At 34.5% G+C, this 19621-nt stretch overlaps 1 protein-coding gene across 1 annotated transcript in view; it reads left to right on the forward strand.

Moving 5' to 3' along the window:
* LOC145260294 (spermatogenesis-associated protein 17-like) overlaps positions 1–19621 on the forward strand; it is a 48783-nt gene that overhangs the window by 24167 nt on the left and 4995 nt on the right. The window contains exons 5-9 of the mRNA XM_080118147.1: positions 909–1012; positions 5518–5670; positions 11834–11984; positions 14328–14476; positions 17897–18026. Coding sequence (XP_079974273.1) covers positions 909–1012; positions 5518–5670; positions 11834–11984; positions 14328–14476; positions 17897–18026 — 687 coding nt within the window. The remainder of the gene's footprint in view (positions 1–908; positions 1013–5517; positions 5671–11833; positions 11985–14327; positions 14477–17896; positions 18027–19621) is intronic.

Raw genomic sequence — 19621 nt, forward strand, 5'->3', positions numbered from 1 at the left:
CAGAAGATGTATCATCGTCGTTTTTGTTTCAATGGAAGAAAAGGAACATTCTTTGGCTCTGTTTCAGCTCTCGGGAAGATCTTACCATAGAAAGGTGTGATGATGGCTATCATATCATATCATATCATATCATATCATATCATATCAAATCATATCATATCATATCATATCAAATCATATCATATCATATCAAATCAAATCATATCATATCATATAGCATATCATATCATATCAAATCATATCATATCATATCATATCATATCATAGCATATCAAATCATATCATATCATATCATATCAAATCATATCATATCATATCATATCATATCATATCATATCATATCAAATCATATCATATCATATCATATCATATCAAATCATATCATATCATAGCATATCAAATCATATCATATCATATCAAATCATATCATATCAAATCATATCATTTCATATCATATCAAATCATATCAAATCATATCATATCATAGCATATCAAATCATATCATATCATATCATATCAAATCATATCATATCATAGCATATCAAATCATATCATATCATATCATATCATATCATATCAAATCATATCATATCAAATCATATCATATCATATCATAGCATATCAAATCATATCATATCATATCATATCATATCAAATCATATCATATCATATCATATCAAATCATATGATATCCAGATTTAAAATCTGGACAAACATTCAAATGATATCTTCCGTCGTTTTACATGACTTGTCACACTTTACCATTTTTGGGACACAAATAAAATTGATTGAAGTGAAAGCTTAAAATTAAAGTTGCATTTTGTGAAAGTTAAAATGTGTGGTAAGTCTTCCACTAATGTAATAACTGCACATGGAATTTATTGGTGGCTTTTGCGTTTTGATTTCAGATCCAAAAGGTTTGGCGAGGTTACCAAAGTCGGAGAAATATCTTTGACTTTCATCGAAGAAAGGTTTACTTGATGACTTTAATTGAAAAGAATAAACTTCTTCTGTAAGTTTTTAAAAAAATTTGTTTTTACTTATGTTTATGGCATTCTATATTATATTTCCTTTAATCTGTCTATCTGTCTGTTTCACTTTTTCTCAGAAACCACTGAGCCGATCTGGCTGAAATTTTGTATGGAATTTGTTATGATAATGTGGAGTGAACTAATTATTATGATATCTGTTCAATGCAAAGTTAGAGATTAATACGCATTAATAAAGATTACACACCACAATACCACATTTACTCTAAAAGTTTTCTTGGAAACTACTAGGCCGATCTGGCTGAAATTTTGTATGAACCTTTGTTATTATGAGGTGCAGCAAACTAAATAATATAATATCTGTTTGATGTATTGTTAGGGATTAATAAGGATTCATAGGGATTCATAGGGACTAGTATATAATGCAAAAATTTAACCATATTCAAGCATCAATTTGCATAAAGCACTCATTCTAAGTCAACAAGTTATAACTTTTGCCCGATTTTAACAGGCTAAAAGTCTAGTTTTTTATTCGCTAAAATTTGAGATTGGTGAATGATGAAGAATATTATGAGAGGATTGAAAATGATGAATGCAATGAACAAAGTTTGAGTACTTATGAAGAGGGTTTATAACAAGTATTTGAAGACGACCATGTTGTCATTGGCAGGGAAGCAAATCTTGGAAAAAATATTGAGATAAAGAGTTTTGCTAGTCACAGACAGCGTGGAATAAGTATCGGCCGTCGAGGTCTTCTATCATCAGAGCAGTCTCGACAATCAAAGATGAATTAATGTAACAAGATTAATTCAATTTATCAAAAACTAAAACAATCGCATTTCAGTTGCCATATAGGGAAAAGATGGTAATTCACATATATATAAAGTTTGTTTGTTTGTCTGTTTTAGTTTTTTATGAACCAATCATTATGGATTTCTGATATATATTCTAGGCAACCCAGTACGTCACATGAGCACATTACTGTTTTGTAAATTTTACCATTTAGGAAGTACGACCATTCAAACTCACATCTGCTCCAAAAAACATTTAAAATAAGTTAGATACAATAAAATGAATGGTTAAAAAGATTGTTTTACATCCGTGTTGCGTTATATCATGTAATACATTCTCAAATGATCGCTGCTCGAATGTGATTGATTAACAATATTAACAATACTTATGTGATTGGTAATATATTTTACTATTGATCATATTACATTGGACATTTTTACTTTTTGAATGTTGTCTACATTTCTACAGCTTACACACACCTCCACTTTCTTTTCTGCCTTCACATCACAGGTTCGAGCCTGCCTGCCTACTACAACTTTTTTTTGTTGCTCAACCCACACCTACCCAGGCTAGTCTATGTATATAAAAGGCAAAAGTGGCATGCGTGTTTTTGTATGCCCACGAAAAGCTTTTCCCGGGGGGAGGGGGCACTCGAGAAGGTTACTATATTTTAGAACTTTTTATATACTTCCTAGATCATAATATCTACGATTTGCGAACGGATGTCGTCTCTACATTTATTTTGATCGGCTTTTATGAAATTCACGCTATTCTGTCCTTCCGCTTGTTTGTTGGTCTTTTTCGTATAAATAAAGCGAAACTCATTGAAGCAAAGCCGTCAGCGGCCTTTCGTGCCGGGACGTCTTGAAAGCAATTAGCTTTGATCAATGTGGGGAAAACCCTTCATATAAAACAATTGCTATTCATTTGAGAGTTCCGCTTTTCACTTCCTATGGCCTCGTAGCGGTAAGATGTCACATTTTCTTTCACTTTCTTTTCCACCTTTGCATTAGGGGTTCGTCATGGATTCGAGCCTGCCTGCCTACTAACACCTGTTTTCTTTTGTGCTCAACACCTGGGCAACGCCGGGTACCCCCGCTAGTCTGATATATAAAAGGCAAAATGGGGGCGTGCGTTTGTGTATGCTCACGAAAGGCTTTTTGCGTCGGGGTTCTCGCATTGGTTAGATTCCGGGAGAAGTTTTTGTATCTGTTCTGTAATTGGTCCTTCATACTGTGACAATTGCTAATTATTTGGGTACTGCCAAAGTGCCCCCTTTTTTGGGGGGAACTGCTTTTCCCCCACATTAAAAACGCCCTTCATGGGAAGCAACGCCATTTCTGCAAGTCATCTTTTTGATTAACTACGTTAAATTTGAACGCTTTACACTTCTAGTCATGGTTTCTTTTCCGCCTTCGCGTTGTGGGTTCGAGCCTGTCTGCCTACTACCACTTTTTTTTCCAGTTCAACACACATCTACAAACACCCAGGAAACGCCGGGCACCCATTTATCATAAACTTTGTATGTCCGATCACTAAATGAAGATCTTATCCAATTTATAATTGATTCATGAAGATCGTAGGCGTTGAATAAGCAGTGATTTGACATCATCTGCAAAATAAGAATACATATTGATAAGTTTAATTACCCGCCAAAAGAATTAACAAATACATAAGATTAAATACCGATGGACATGACAAATAACACCCTTCCCGAGAGCTCATCATTCAAACTCCTAGACTTAACATTCACAGGCAACATGAATTGGAATAAATACATTGAGGATATTGCCAAGGTTGCTAGAAAATTACTCACACTCAAGAATATCCTATATGTTTACAAAGCAACAATTCGCCCATGCATGGAGCGTTGTTGTCACATCTGAACTGATAAATTTATTACAAGTCTCTCACTCTCATGTGGCGATATTGCATATCTCAGGTAAAGCTGAATAACCTTGCTGGTACCTTACTGGCAAATTTCTCACAAATCATTATGACTAAGAAAAAAGTGGCAGAATTTTAATTCCCAGAAAAATAAGCTGACCAAAATATTGGCTGACAAAGAAGTTGAGGCTGGGTACAGGACATGTAAGGTGTTACTGACAAGTAAATGACAGAACAATATTCTTGCAGTGAAAATTATAATTCAGTGAAAATTATAATTCTGTGAAAATTATAATTCAGTGAAAATTATAATTCTGGGAAAATTATAATTCTGGGAAAGTTTTTTGGTAAAGAAAAAACTGAAAAGAGAAAAAAGAGAGGAATATTTGAATTGAGTGTGAAGAGAAGGGAAAAAACTTTCTTTGTTTCAAAAAAGAGGAAAGAGACAAGAAGGATAGTTACGGGAGTAAATAGATCAAGACATAACGAGGGAGCGAGAAAAACTAAACTCAATTAAAAACAAGGTTTTCAGATGATAGAGAGACGCCTGAGAGATACAGAGGAATCCATAAAGGTTTGGACAGCAAGTTTTACCAGGGCTCGCAAACCAACCAATTCGCTCAGATGAACTTAGAAACGTGTTAAACTGAAAAAAAAAAGAAAACTAGCCATCCAGAATCAGAACGAAATATAAGCTGTCCATTCTATTTTCTTGTATATAGACTAATATATATGGCTTGAGGCAGTTGCCTGTCTAGCCACACTGATGAGCTGTGAAACAGCGAAACAGTATTGTATGTGGATGACTATAATGCTCCCTATCTTGGGTTGAGCACATTGGGAAGTGATATACAAACTGCCATTAGCATATTAAGCGACAATATTTGTGTAAACAAATCGAGCGGAGACATTTGGACGATGTCAAAACATCGTTAATTCATTACCCACGCAGTAGCAGCCGTATAGCACAAAAGTGAGAAGCCTTGACTGTCATTTGGGCGGTCAGATTTCGATCTTGGCTTGAGGCAGTTTCCTGTCTATCCACACTGATTAGCTGTAAAACAATGAAAAAGTACTGTATGTGGATGACTATATATATATATATATATATATATATATATATATACATACACGCACACTATCGCAATGTTTAACCGAATAATTATTTTTTTTATAAGAAAATGATTATTAGTGACTTGTAAGTCATATCTTCTTTGTTTTGTTTTTTATTACAATTTCCCCCCAAACATGGCACAGTGCCACTTTGATGTAGAGGGCTACTATCAGGGACATAAGCTACAGGGGTACTGTGTAGGGAGTTGGGCAGCAAGATATCTGTTCACATTACACTTGAACTTTTGCATGTCAGCAGGGACCTGGAAGGGAATTCCAAAGTCTAGCAGTTCTATGGAAAAAACTACTGGAGTAGAAAGCTCTCTTACATCTAGGGATCTCTACTGTGTAGGGATGGGATTTAGCTACTAGTCGGGTTTGTTGGGAGTACTTTCAAGCATTCCAACTCATGTTCCCTGTAAACATTAGGCCAAGGAGTTTAAAAGAAGGAGTTTGTTATGAAGTGATCCAGTTTTTTTTGGGGGGGGTTTTCACAGATATCGCTAAACCAGACCTTTCCATTGACAAATGCTTTCAGCCAAATAGTGACGTTTGGTGAAAGAAAAGATCACCAATATAACCAGTGACCAAACGACCAAACTACATAAAGTGAAACAAACTACCTGAATCCCTTGTGTAGGATAGGTCTTCAGCTAGTTCTTGTTCTTTACTGCCGGACAAATGTTTTCCGTTTGACAAAGGTTTATTTGTTGTTTTGTTTTCATTCTTACCTCAGGTCCAAACTTGAAGAATTTGCTGAACATCAGAAGGAAGAGCAACTAAAAGTTGCGTCCCAAAAGCATCAACAATTTCAAATCCGTCAAGCATGCAAAGAACATCATCTGATCAGTACAAAAGTCATTCCAGGAATATACAACTCGCCTTACAGGTACAGAAAAAGAAACGCTTCCTTTTTAAAGTCCAAGCTAATATATATATATGTATGTATGTATATTTGGGGTGGGTGACTATGAACACTGCAATAATTGGTCTTTTATTTTTATCTTTTGTAAAATATTTCTATTTCCTTTCATCAAAATTTTTTCTTTACCAAATCCTTTTTCATTCCATGGAAAAAAAAAAAAACTTTCCAACTTTATAGTGTATCGATCAGACTATTGTTCTCATTTTGAGAGTTATTTGTGCAACGTTTCAGTCAGATTGTCCTCAGGCATTTTGGTTGTTGTTTGCAAAAGAAAAGAGAAAAGTTACTAGCTCTGTAGGTATTTTCGTATTCTTTGAGTTAGTCTCTATTTTATGGTTATTGTTTTGAATTTGTGAAAAAAATTAGTTGATAAAGGTGAAGCAACTCTAATAAAGATCGACAAGGAATTATCTCCTTTTCATCGCCAAAATGTTAAGGGTGTACAATGTTTGTTTTTTGTATAATTAGAAGCTCCCAAATGCTACTAATCTCTAGGCTTGGTCTGGTAGAATTTTTTCTTTTTTTAGCACTCTCCACCGTGCATCTCTGTCAAATATTTTGACATTGTTCCACAAAGGAAGTTCCGTTTTCTTTCCATATGTGATCAGTTCTGACTTTTCGACCTCTGTGTCATAGCTTTACAGTGTTCTTAATAATATATAATGGTTGTAAGCATTGAGCTTCCTATATGTAAATTCACTGAAATTCTGGTGTTTATCAAAAAGTGCTCAATGATAAGCGGAGCATAATCATAGTATGTTTCTTTATACAAACATTATTGGCCACATATCTGCATACATGCTTGACGTCAATTTACCTCTAACTCTACTTTGGACCCAGCAAACCATTCCCTTCCTGATTTTCATTTGTGGACAGATACCACATGAGATGATCTGAAAATCACCCCTTTTCAAGTAGATGATATCATAAAAAACCTAGACACCTCAAAAGCATGTGGACCTGATCTTATCCCGGCTGTACTATTAAAAAAATACTCTGATGAGGTTGCTCTAATTCTCTCCAAATTCTTCACCAAATGCCTTACCGAATCATGCTTTCCTGATTGCTGGAAAACCACTTCTATGGTACCAGTTTACAAGAATTCTGGTGAAAGAACTGACCCATTAAATTATTGCCCCATTAGCCTCCTCACACTTTTCGCCAAAATATTTGAAAATATTTGGATCCATAATTAAAGCTCTAGTCCACCACCTTACAGTTGCTAAACTTCTGTCCAATCAACAATATGGATTTAGGCAAGCCTGTTCTACTGCAGATATCCTAACTGTAATCTCTGAACGTATATACCATACAAGGTAAAGCAGGGCAGTATCTCTAGATATATCTAAGGCTTTTGACAGGGTATGGCACAATAGTCTTCTCAAGAAAATCAGATCCTGTGGTATTACTGGACGAATTCTTAACATAATTAAATTCTTCTTAAATAAGAGAAGAATCTAGGCTGTCCTCGATGGTCGTACATCAAAACAATATCATATAAATGCGTAAGTACCTCAGGGGTCGATCCTTGGATCTTTATTATTCCTGATATTCATAAATGACCTCCCTGATAAAATTGTCTTTGAGATCAGTATACTAGCTGATGACACCACGCTCTATAACAGACACGAGGAGAAAACGAATGAACACATATCCAAGGCAATGGTGGAAACCCTAGAGGAAGATCTCTTGTCTGTAGGGGAATGGGGGCAAAAATGGATGGTAACATTTAATGCTGCCAAGACTAAGCTCGTTTCCATTAATAATTACAACCACCAATAACTATGGCTAATGATACACTACCTGAAAGTACTTTGTTCAAACTCCTCGGTTTAACATTCACAGGAAACATGAGTTTGAACAGATACATCGACAGCATTACTGTGGCTGCTACAAGGAAGGTGGGCTCTCTCTACTATACTAGAAAGTTACTTACACCTGAAAGTATCCTATACCTCTACAAGGCCACCATTCGCCCATGTATGGAGTATTGTTGTCATATTTGAGCTGGTGCATCTGCTACTAGTCTCTCGCTCTTGGATAGGGTTAAAAAAAGTCACCAACCTGATAGGTCAGGAACTGTCATCTAGGCTTCAGCATCTGTCCCATTGACAAAATGTTGCATCCCTCTGCCTGTTTTACAAGTATTTTAATAGTGGCTGCTCCGACAAACTACAAGGCCTCATACCCCCTCGACATAAATATCCCTGACAAACCCGACAAGCAGGAAAATCCCACCCATACACAGTAGAAATGCCCAGATGCCAGAAAGCCTGCTACTCTAATAGTTTCTTCCTAAGAACTACTAGACTTTGGAATTCCCTTCTGGGTTCCTGCTTCTCTGACTGTACTGATATGCAGAAGTTCAAGTGTAATGTGAACAGACATCTTGCCTACATAGTATCCTTGCAATTATGTCCCAGATAGTAGGCCCGTACACAAAAGTGACACTGTTTGGGCCTTCTTCGGGGTGAAAATGCAATTAAAAAAAAAACGGCCATGGAATTTCGAATTCATCAGAAGAGGAGAAAACCGGCTTTATAACACTAAAAGGGTATTCAAAGCTAAAACTGGCTTGAGAACATTTAGATTAGAAATGAAAAAGTAAAAAAAAAAAATGGGGTGAATTAATGGAGACCAAAAATTGAGAGCAGTATAGTAAAACTGGAGAGCTCCACTAATTTTCTATGCGGCTTCCATTTTGTGGACATTAGTTTTATTTTGAGTTGAAGATTAACTTCAATTTATTAGGTTTCCTTTTTAAAAAAAAATTAGATTTTAAGGAACCTTTTGGAGTTTGAATTCATATTTTTGGAATGTAAATTTTCCCATTTTTTGCTAGTTATCACTTCCCTTAAATTATATTTCCCAATTCTTCTAGTGACCACTTTTTTCTATTTTGGATATTTTTTTTTTTTTTTTTACTTAGGCATCACACTTATTAAGGCCAAGAGGCATCTCGAGGATAAGGGTTAAAGAGTTACAGTAGAAATTGGACAATATAGTAATTGTTAGTGATGGAAATTCGGTAAATTTGTTAACTTATATGGAACGGCTCATCAAAAACTTGTTTACATTAGACTTGAAGACAACCATCGATTGCTTGAACCAATTACTAATATGTGAGCTTTTTTGGGATTGATACACCCAATTACACTGCATTGGGTTTAGTCTTTGGGTATTCCTTGGATCAATTCTAGACATGTGGAATATGCCTGAGGACTATTTTACGTTGCAGTCCAGCCTCCCTGACGTTTGACTGAAAATTATTTTACCTAAGATTCCTTCCATTGAAGTTTGTTCTAAATCTGATTCCTATTAAACTGTTGGCATCTCACCTGGATTTCTATTGAAGATTACCTTACTAAAAATTTGTTGCTTTTGAGTTTATTTTCGAATCAACCTCTATTGGACTATTTGTTGTCACACCTGGGTTACTTTTCCAAGAACTTTGGTTAGACTAATTTAAAAAAAAATTTCTATCTTTTCTTTTTTTTTTTCTTCCTTTCATCTTCTCTATTCTTCTGTTGTCTACTCCCTCATCCCCTTTAATAGTCCCCATTAATTCACCCCATTTTATTTTTTTTTTCATTTCTAATCTAAATGTTCTCAACCCGTCTTTAGTGTTTAAATGCCAGGTTTTCTTTTGTTTATTTTTCTTCCCATATAAGGAACTTTTCAACAATATTTTGAGGAACATAGCTTTGTCTCTGATGAGTTGTTTGGTAGTTTTCCACTATTCAACAAAACATGTGTAAGACATACTTCATAAAAAAATGAATAAAAAATTATCAGTGTGAAATTAACTGCATCCTCTGGTTTTGGAATGATAAACTAACGATATATATATATATATATATATATATATATAAAATCATCCACATACAGTACTGTTTCGCTGTTTCACAGCTCATCAGTGCGGCTAGACAAGCAACTACCTCAAGCCAGGATTGAAACCCGACCGTCTGTACGACAGTCAAGGCTCCTAACCATTACGCTATTGGCGGCTGCTGAGCGAAAAGTGAGTTTAACAATGTTTTGACAACGTCCGAAATACCTCCACTTGAGACACAAAGAGCGTCGCTTATATGCTAATGGTAATTCGTGTATCACTTCTCAATATGCTCAACTCAAGATGAGGAGCATTATATATATATATATATATATATATATATATATATATATATATATATATATATATATATATATATATATATATATATATATAATCGATATAAGACACTGATTAAAAATCAGATGAAAAATCCTGATAGATATTACTTGAAGTAATACTTTCAGGGTGATCCTAGCCAAAAAGGAGAAACTCAATATTTAAGCATAGAACAATATATAAGTTTGGTGGCTATATTTAAATTCTGAAAAAACAACTTACAGACACATATATTCGAATGAAGAATTTATTGTTTGACAAAAGGAATATATAGAAGGAAATTAACATAACCCCTTCTATATATTCCTTTTGTCAAACAATAAATTCTTCATTTGAATATATGTGTCTATATGTTGTTTTTTTTCAGAATTTAAATATAACCACTAAACTAATATATATATATATATATATATATATATATATATATATATATATATATATGTTTATGGAGAAATATGTTTATTCAATTATATTTGACCTTTTACTAGTCCTTTAATTTATAAAGCTCGATGTAACTACAGAGCAGATACAAATAAATGACAAAATTCTATATTTCAATTGTATACATACATATATATACAGGGTGGAACGATAAAATTATCACACTAGAAAAAACGACATGATTCCATTTACGTTTGATGAAAACTAGTTTTCTTTTTTTGTTGCAGACCATCTACTAGTAGGCCAGTTGTGTACATATCCCAAGAGTAATAGGAGCTTTCTATCATGTTTGAAAGTGACTCAATATTCAACAAATGAGATCGGAGAACTCATGCTTTCTACTGATCCAAGTTATAACAACAGGACCATTACCAGCACCCTCAAAATGCAAATCTAGATGGTTCAATACTTTAGGGCACAGCTCAATGCATCAGACAAGCTTTTCCAGCCACAGTTATGGTTTTTTGCCGGGTTTTCTTTTGTTTATTTTTCTTCCCATATAAGGAACTTTTCAACAATATTTTGAGGAACATAGCTTTGTCTCTGATGAGTTGTTTGGTAGTTTTCCACTATTCAACAAAACATGTGTAAGACATACTTCATAAAAAAATGAATAAAAAATTATCAGTGTGAATTAAATGCATCCTCTGGTTTTGGAATGATAAACTAACGATATATATATATATTTCAAGTGAGGGCTACATCATGCCACCTCACATCTTCAAAGTCGGCTTAAAAATCAACACCAAAGTGTTCTTGGATGTGCTGAAGAGTGTGGTGATCCCCTGGTGCAATCAGGTGGCTGCTGGCAGACTCTGGGTATGGCAGCAGGACTTGGCACCGGCCCACAAGTCCAAAGAAATCCAGGCTTGGCTTTAGAAGGAGTGCTACAACTTTGCACCCTTCTCTAACTGGTCCTCCACCTTCCCTGACCTGAACTCGCTGGACTACTTCATTTGGTTGTATGTCGAGAACATCGCCAACATGACTTCCCACAATACCAAAGCCAGCCTGATCGCTGCATCTACTGAGTGTTTGCTGAGCTCCACTGGCGTTTGTGGAAAAGGCATGCTCTCAGTTCCGAACCCATATCAAAGTGGTGATTGAGGCTGAAGGCGGCTACATTGAATAGATGTCAGCTCTACTACATAATCAAGTTACCTGAATTGATTTTTTACAATAAAAGTTTTAAAATAAAGCTGTAGTGTTGTTTTCTTTGAGACGAGAATTTTATCGTTCCACCCTGTATACATATATAGTCTAGCATGTCTAAAAGGAATAGTGGAAGGATGCAGAAAAGAGGTAAAACACAGAGAAGATGTCATGGTAATCTATGTTGCTGAACTTCAATTCGTCAGACAAAAGGCAGATTAAAAGATGATCGAGCATATTCTGCAGGGGTCGGGAAAAAAGTAAGATTTTGTGTATGAATTATTTAATCTTGTTTTTTTATAAACATTTATTTTCAATAATCAAGCTAAAATATGGCCAAAATTTGTTCTTCTCTTTTTAAAGTGACAACAACAACAACAACATGGAAACATTCATCCGATCGATGCAGATTCATAATATAAAACCTGTAAAGATGGAAAAGTTTCCCGAACCTCATCAGAAATTATACCCCTCACCTGCTGGGGAGCTTCCCCCTATTTTGAAAAAGCCTCAGGTAAGCTGGAGAAATAACATATGTACATATGAATGCCATACAATACACACACACACACACACACACACACACACACACACACACACACACACACACACACACACACACACAACACAACACACACACACACAACACACACGGAGAAATAAAAAAAAAAAACTAAAATTAGTTCTGAATTTTTTAGATAAGGGTTGATTGTTCATGTTATTTGTTTTGATCGAACTATTGTTCTCATCTTTAGTGTTATTTGTGCAACGTTTTGGTTGGTGTAGCCTTCAACATACATGTTCGTCGCCATCTTAGAAAAGAAAGGAGAAAAGTTACTGGCTCCAGAGTTGGTTTCGTATTCTTGGAGTTGTTTTTGTTTTTTCACCGTGGTTTCGTAAGTGTTAAAAAATTTAGTTGTCAAAAGGAAGTAAGTACAATAAGGTTTGACAAGGGATTATCTCCCTTTTCAAAACAGAGCATCAAAGATTTAGTCATGTATAGATAGATTAATATATAACGGTGGCTAAGTGATTAATGACACTGGCTGAGAACCTGGGTGTGCCAGGTTCAAATCCAGTTCGATCCAGAGAAACACTGTTATTAAATCTGCACTTATCCTTGTGTCTAACCTCCTGGAAAGAAGGTAACTAGAATATATAGATTCCTTTAGTCTCACCAGGAACCAAATAAGATATAATAATTTTCGGCGCTTGTACAGGATCCTCCTCCCCATCTAAAAAAACAAAAATAAAGAAAGATCTGTGTGATGTACATACCTGTGATGGAAATAAAAATCACGTAAATTGATCAAGTTTTAATTTTATAAAGAAACTTATTTTAAAATCAATTTGATTTTTTTACAATGCCCCCACTCGCTTTTCCCCATATTAAGGATGTTTTTTCTAAAAATTCAATTAGAGAGTTATCTCCCTTGTTACATAAAACTATTTTCAAGATGGTGTTGTGAAATCATCGCTTGTAACTTAGCCATAAAATTTTATTTTTTTCTTTAAAACTAAAACTTCTTGATTAATTTGTGTGATTTTTTTGGTGTACAATATTTTCTTTCTGTCATATTATACAGATTTTTCTTTATTTTTGTTTTTACATATTGGAGAAATTCTGAACAAACATCACATTTTCTTTTATTTCAGAAAGCAAGGGAAATAACTCTATCGTTTTACATGTTGCATGTTAATAATGTGGATAACACGATACAAGTTGAGCCCAACTTGCTTGTGTCAAGTTGAGTAAAAAGGGGTAAAAAATAATTGCCGGTGATATAAATCAGATTTGTTAACTCTTGTTCAATGAATGATTGCACTGAGAGGATGTTACCGCTCCACATATACACTTTAAAATAAATAGGGACGCACATGCATTTCTAGTGGAGTTAATTGCAGTTAGTCTAGAGTTAGCCAGGGGATTCGCGGTCAGGCAGTCAAAGACTTCTTTAGCCAGAGCGAGAGAATCTTGATTCAAGATAAGGAAATGGAAAAAGAAGAAAAGAAATCTGAATCTGAATGAATGTGGAAATTCCAAAATAAAGATTTCTCCAAACAATAAAATTGTGTTTTGAGGAGCAGGCATGAATCTTCACGAAGGGGCATCGACTGAGAAATGGAGAAAAAAGTATGTGTTGTAAGATCTTTTTATATGTGATACACACACACGCACGCACACACACACACACACACACACACACACACCTGTGCACACACAAAGACAGACGAATTACAACAGAATATGTATCCACTAGTGTTAGGACAATTATCGGAATCAGAATCGGGAATCAGAAAAATCAGAGCTTTTTGAGGTATCAGAATCGATATCAGAATTGAAAAATTTCTGATGCCAAAACCGATTCCTTAAATTATCTTTTTTTATTTTATTTTGGTTTAAGAAACATTTTCCATTACTTGTAGCAATAATAAAATAATAAATATTTATTGATTTAAACTTTCAGTAAGACTAAAATCTCTAGATCACCCCAACGCAAGTGTTTTTACGTTTGAGAAAATAAATGCACATTTACGATGTGCTTTTACAGTGATTGAGACAAAATAATACTTTTATAGTTAAATATTTAGAGATAAAGAATTCGAATCGGTAATTTGGTACAAAATCGGTAATTGTATCGGAACCGAGAAAAATATTAAAATCGTCCCATTACTAATATATACACAAGAATATATACACCTTTTCCCCACCGCAACGTAACATATTGTGTTTTTGCCATGATCAATTAAAGTTGAAAATTGTAGAAATAAAAAATAGGAATTTGATTCATTTCTTTACTTGCTGTTGCATCCTTGTCTATAACTTGCAGTACGTACTGCTTTTTTGATATTTTAGGGTCCTTTCCGGCATCCAAAAGAAGTTCAGCTTCAGCGCTATAAACCATTTCGGCCAAGTTTGCGAGTGGAAACTGACTTTGAACATTTAGAAAAAGCCCGGAAGGAAATGAAAGACAAAGAATGGACACAAAGACTTCATGATGATCTGTAAGAATCCTTACATTTTCTGTTTGTTTTGTAGTTGATTTTTATTTTACTTTAGTTGGTCATACAAGTACACACAGACAACTGCCTCTTATATAATATTAATAATTATATAATAGGGGGTGCCCAGCGTATCCGGGGTGCTTAGAAGCAGGTGTTAAAAAAAAAAAAGGTGTTAGTAGGTAGGCAGGCTCGAACCTGTGATGTGAAGTCAGAAAAGGAAGTGAAAGAAAACTTATTTTACAACTATGCCATGACGCTACAGGAAGTGAAAAGCGTTCAAATTTAGCAATGTCAATCAAAAAGTTGTCAACTCAATGATAATTAAGCTGAGAATCATATGAAAGTGGCTTTTAAACCTGGCCTGGGGCCAGTCAAGCTTTTGCTTTCTCTCATGGTATTTATTTTCTTCTCCACGAGGTCATTACCCTGAAAAAAAGGGAACTCTTACAGCATCCAAATGAATAGCAATTGTCTGATACGAGGGGTTTTCCCCCACAGCGATCAAAGCTAATTGCTTCTGGACGTCCCTAGAACGGAGGCCAGGAATCTGTCTTCGCTTTCAATTAGTTTTCTTTTTATACAATTAAATAAAGGAAGAGGGATAAGTTTCTACACTCAGATCTACTTTTACTGTCATCAATGAATACCCAAAAGAAATTTCATAAGACATTTTCCAGATTCATAGGTTAAAAAGATGCTCACAACATTAATAGAAAGAAGTTGACTTTTGATCTCTATCAGATTACAGATAGACAATTATATTTTTTTAAAATAAATATTTTATTTCTTACATTTATTTGTATACCATAAGAGTAGGTATAATAATTTGATTTCAAGTAACTAATTAAAATGTTGCTTCTTTTGATACAAGTGGCCATTGGAGGAGAGAAATAAAGTAAGAATGAGGGAGAGAGAAAGTAAGTTGTCAACAGATTAAAGTGTAATGAACCTATTTTAGGTTGACACCACTTTATGTTAATGAAAAATAAAGCTTCCTTGAAATGGCAGAGATGCATGTGAAAATTAAGCAAAGTTTGGGAGCGCAAAAAAAAAGTATCCCAGGTAATACAGTTGATATTAAATAAAGGTACTTTTTTGTTTATGGAAAGAAAAAAAAAGAATAAAATTATATAACATCCTGTAATTGTTGGGAAGTGGAGGAGAAAGAGGAAAAGAAATATAACAAAAGAAGAGGGAATTGGTTTATCAAGGTTGACAAAGGATTGTTAAGCAAAGTGTGAGTTATTAAAATAAGAAGGTGGGGCAGTTATTAAAAAGACTGAATAATAGAGATATATTTAGGACTGGGAAGGGGTTTTAGATGTATGGCACAATCATGTTGAGACACTGGTTCACGCCAGATCACTGAAGTTAAGCAACGTTGAGCCTGACCAGTACCAGATAGGTAACCATTTGGGAAGGCTAGGCGCTGTATGTACTTTCTGGGAAGGTTGGGCATGGGACCGGCACCCTCACCCTGTAAAAAGAACACCTTGTTACAAAAACATCTACAAAAGTTGTAGATGGCCTATGCCCCTCCAGGGGCTCAAGGGCTATGGGAAGGGGTTTTAGGAGTTTAGTTAACTACAGAGCACAGTCAAATGCATATCGTGGCTCAAATAGACCGAGATGAGCTGATGGCAACTGATGAACACAGTCTTCACAGAACGTACAGGTGGACGTTAGCACTTAGAGGGTAGTTTCCACACCGCTATGACATACTGAGAGTACAATGAATTTATGCAGAATGTGTTAAAGTTTGTGTTTTACTTTGAAGTTGTTTTATTTTTTATATACTAGTGGACCTATATGCACCCTGCTGCCAATGTGTCAAAGACAACAGCATGCCCAAGGGAGAAGATAAGAAGATATATAAAAAAAAAGAAGATGACGACAAACAATGTTAGGGGGCAAATGGTTGTGCCACAATCCTTCCATAATAATCTTTTGTATTTTAATTTTACTTTCATTTTGATCTGGATTGAACTGGGAAGTGAAGGTTTTAAACAGAATTTTATTCACACAATTTTCAAAATTGAATGTGATTAGCTGAGATCACATTAAGTTTATTCTTTTCGATGGAGGTGACGGTGGTTCAGTGCTTAATGACATGGACTAACGACCCGGGGGTCCCAAGTTCAACTCCAGTTCATTCCACAAAAATCACTTTAACTTAGGATGTTGGTAACCTTCATGTGACCTCTCCTGTAAGTAGTTGATGTCTTTCTAGAAAGAATTCTTACTAGAAAAATATCAGGGAAACCAGTGCCAACAACAGAATCTTGCATAGAGAACTTTAATTTTTTTCAAATAATTAAATTAAAAGCAGTTAATGAGAGACAAAATTAGCACACAAACCTGAAGGTGTCCTTTTTGTTGTGTCTATTTTGTGGATCCTTGAAACCTGATCGATCCACTTCACGATCAATTGAATAAGCAATAACTGTAGATCCGATGAATATATGTCGTTATTTTCATGGTAAGCACTCGACTGAACTCTAATCTATGGTCCCACCTTGCCAAACTTCCACAAAAAACACTCGACTAGCTAGAACCACTATATACGATTTCCCTTACTCTCTATCTGTGCCTTAATCTAAATGCAGATTCCATAAAAAAAAAGCTTCTTTCCCAGAACTGCCCGTCTGCAGAACACTGTGCCATTGGCCTGCTTCCTGGTTGAATACAACCTGGTAGCCTTCAAGTCCAATATAAGCAAGTTCTTGTTGAGCCGTCGCCATAAATAATCAAATTTTACCCAATTTACACCATTAATGATTACTATACTACCACCTTACATCCATTAACCCTTATTTATCCTCGAGTGGCCTTTGGGCCTTGATAAGTGGTGACTCTCAATTAAAAAAAAAGATGATGCAGCAAACAGGTTGGTCATTGATATTGAAAATAGTTTATAGGATTTGTAACCATCGAAATTAGTTTATAGGATTTGTAACCATCGAAAATAGTTTATAGGATTTGTAACCATCGAAAATAGTTTATAGGATTTGTAACCATCGAAATTAGTTTATAGGATTTGTAACCATCGAAAATAGTTTATAAGATTTGTAACCATCGAAAATAGTTTATAGGATTTGTAACCATCGAAAATAGTTTATAGGATTTGTAACCATCGAAAATAGTTTATAGGATTTGTAACCATCGAAATTAGTTTATAGGATTTGTAACCATCGAAATTAGTTTATAGGATTTGTAACCATCAAAAATAGTTTATAGGATTTGTAACCATCGATTGTAACCAAAGTAGAAAAGCAGATACCAGACACAAAGATGAAATCGAAAAAGTTGAAACACACGAGGAGTCAAAAAAGATGCATCTCAAAAATAATATACAACATTATATTTCGGATTCTCGCGATGGAATTGAAATGTTAAATGTTTCTTTCTCTTTTCTTCCAGATTTCTTCCAGTAAGAAATGTTCAACCAAAGTACGAACGTCTTCTTTACACACAGGCTCACTATAAACAATTAGCATATGGGAACATTCATTTCCGTGAAACGAATCCCAGCTTACAAATTTCAAAGAGAGTAAGTAAATTTTGATCGCAGCATTTTCATTTAAAATATTGCAAATAGTTTTATCGAAATTTCATAACCACAATCGGTTATATATTTGTAATTTCGAGCGCAGCGCTACCGGAAGTGGTGACAAGGCAAATCAGTTCCTCCATTTTTATTGTTCTCCAGTATTTCTATTGTGAAGCGATTTATTGAAATGAAATATAAGAAAAGGACATCATTAAAAAGTATACAACAAAAATTAACAAAATTATAAAAAGATTAAAATAGTACAATTAGTTTTATTTGCACTTATAATAACAAAATTAAGTTTTATATTTTATTTGAAATTTTATGAGAAATATATGTTTACAAAATTATAGAAATATGTTCGTTTTTTTTTTGTTTTTTTTTTTAAATTTTAATGGCAACAATTTCATTCAAGATATTGCATGGTAATTTCAATAGGCTTATCTAATTTTCATAAACACAAATTATATTTCAATGATATCATGGACATTGCTAGATTTCTGTTGATTCTTGAACCGGTCTTCTTTTTTTTTTAACAATGGAGTCACCACTAATCAAGGCCCAAAAGCCATTCGAGTATAAGTGTTAATGAGTGTATCGAGGTCATTGGGATAACAGCATATTAATAGTTAGTGGTGGAAATGGGGATAGAAATAGATTATTTAGGGAGAGAGAACGAGTCAACAAGAACTTGTTTACATTAGACTTGAAGACGACCATATTATGGTCAGCTGGAAAGCAGGCCAGCCGAACAGTTTCATGAGCGGGCAGTTCTAGGAAAGAAGTTCACGGAATTTTCATCTTGACAGCCTTACATTATTTTCCTTTATAAAGAGCAAGCCACTTATATGAAATGCGACTTGTGTTGAGACTTTTGCGCCCTCATTGCTGACAGAACTGGCAACAAATCCTGGACATGCAGCTGCAGTGACAGAGAACTGCAAACACACAAAGTCACTAAAACACGGCGTGAGTTTATTGCGAGAAAAAATTCTGTATAGGCATTAATAAATTTTTGTTAAAAATGAAAAATCTTTTCGAGTTAAAATCTATTGAGAAATACACATTTTGTATTGAGAAATACACATTTTAAATATATAAACATTAGGTAAAGAATAACAAGTCGTTCAAAATGGCCGTCTCATTTGGATCATATTGGATAATGTTACTTAATGTTTACATATTTAAAGTGTGTATTTATCAATATTTTTCAATAGATTTTAACTTGAAATGATTTCTCATATCATCATATTTAACACAAGAAAACAAAACATTTTTAATGCCTACAGTTTGTTTTTTTTTTTTCCTGGCAAACCATTCACTCTGTGATTTAATTTTTCCATTTCATCACTGATTGGATTTCACCACAACAGATTTGTAGCTATCTAAAATGTCTCCTATTAGGAGGAGCTGGATTGCGGACTATCCTCTCAATCATTATCTCCTTCATCGTTAGATATTTTATTGCATCGGAAAAGTCACCAAATTGCGGCGTAAGTGGTTTGCGAGAAAAACAAAAAATCTGTTTGTCCTTAATGTTTTCATTATGTGGGATTGAAATATGAGGAATCTTTTCAAGTTAAAATCTAGTAAGA

Source organism: Euprymna scolopes, chromosome 36, assembly GCF_053919585.1.
Source record: "Euprymna scolopes isolate OS-2025 chromosome 36, ASM5391958v1, whole genome shotgun sequence".
NCBI classification, from domain to species: Eukaryota; Metazoa; Mollusca; class Cephalopoda; order Sepiida; family Sepiolidae; genus Euprymna; species Euprymna scolopes.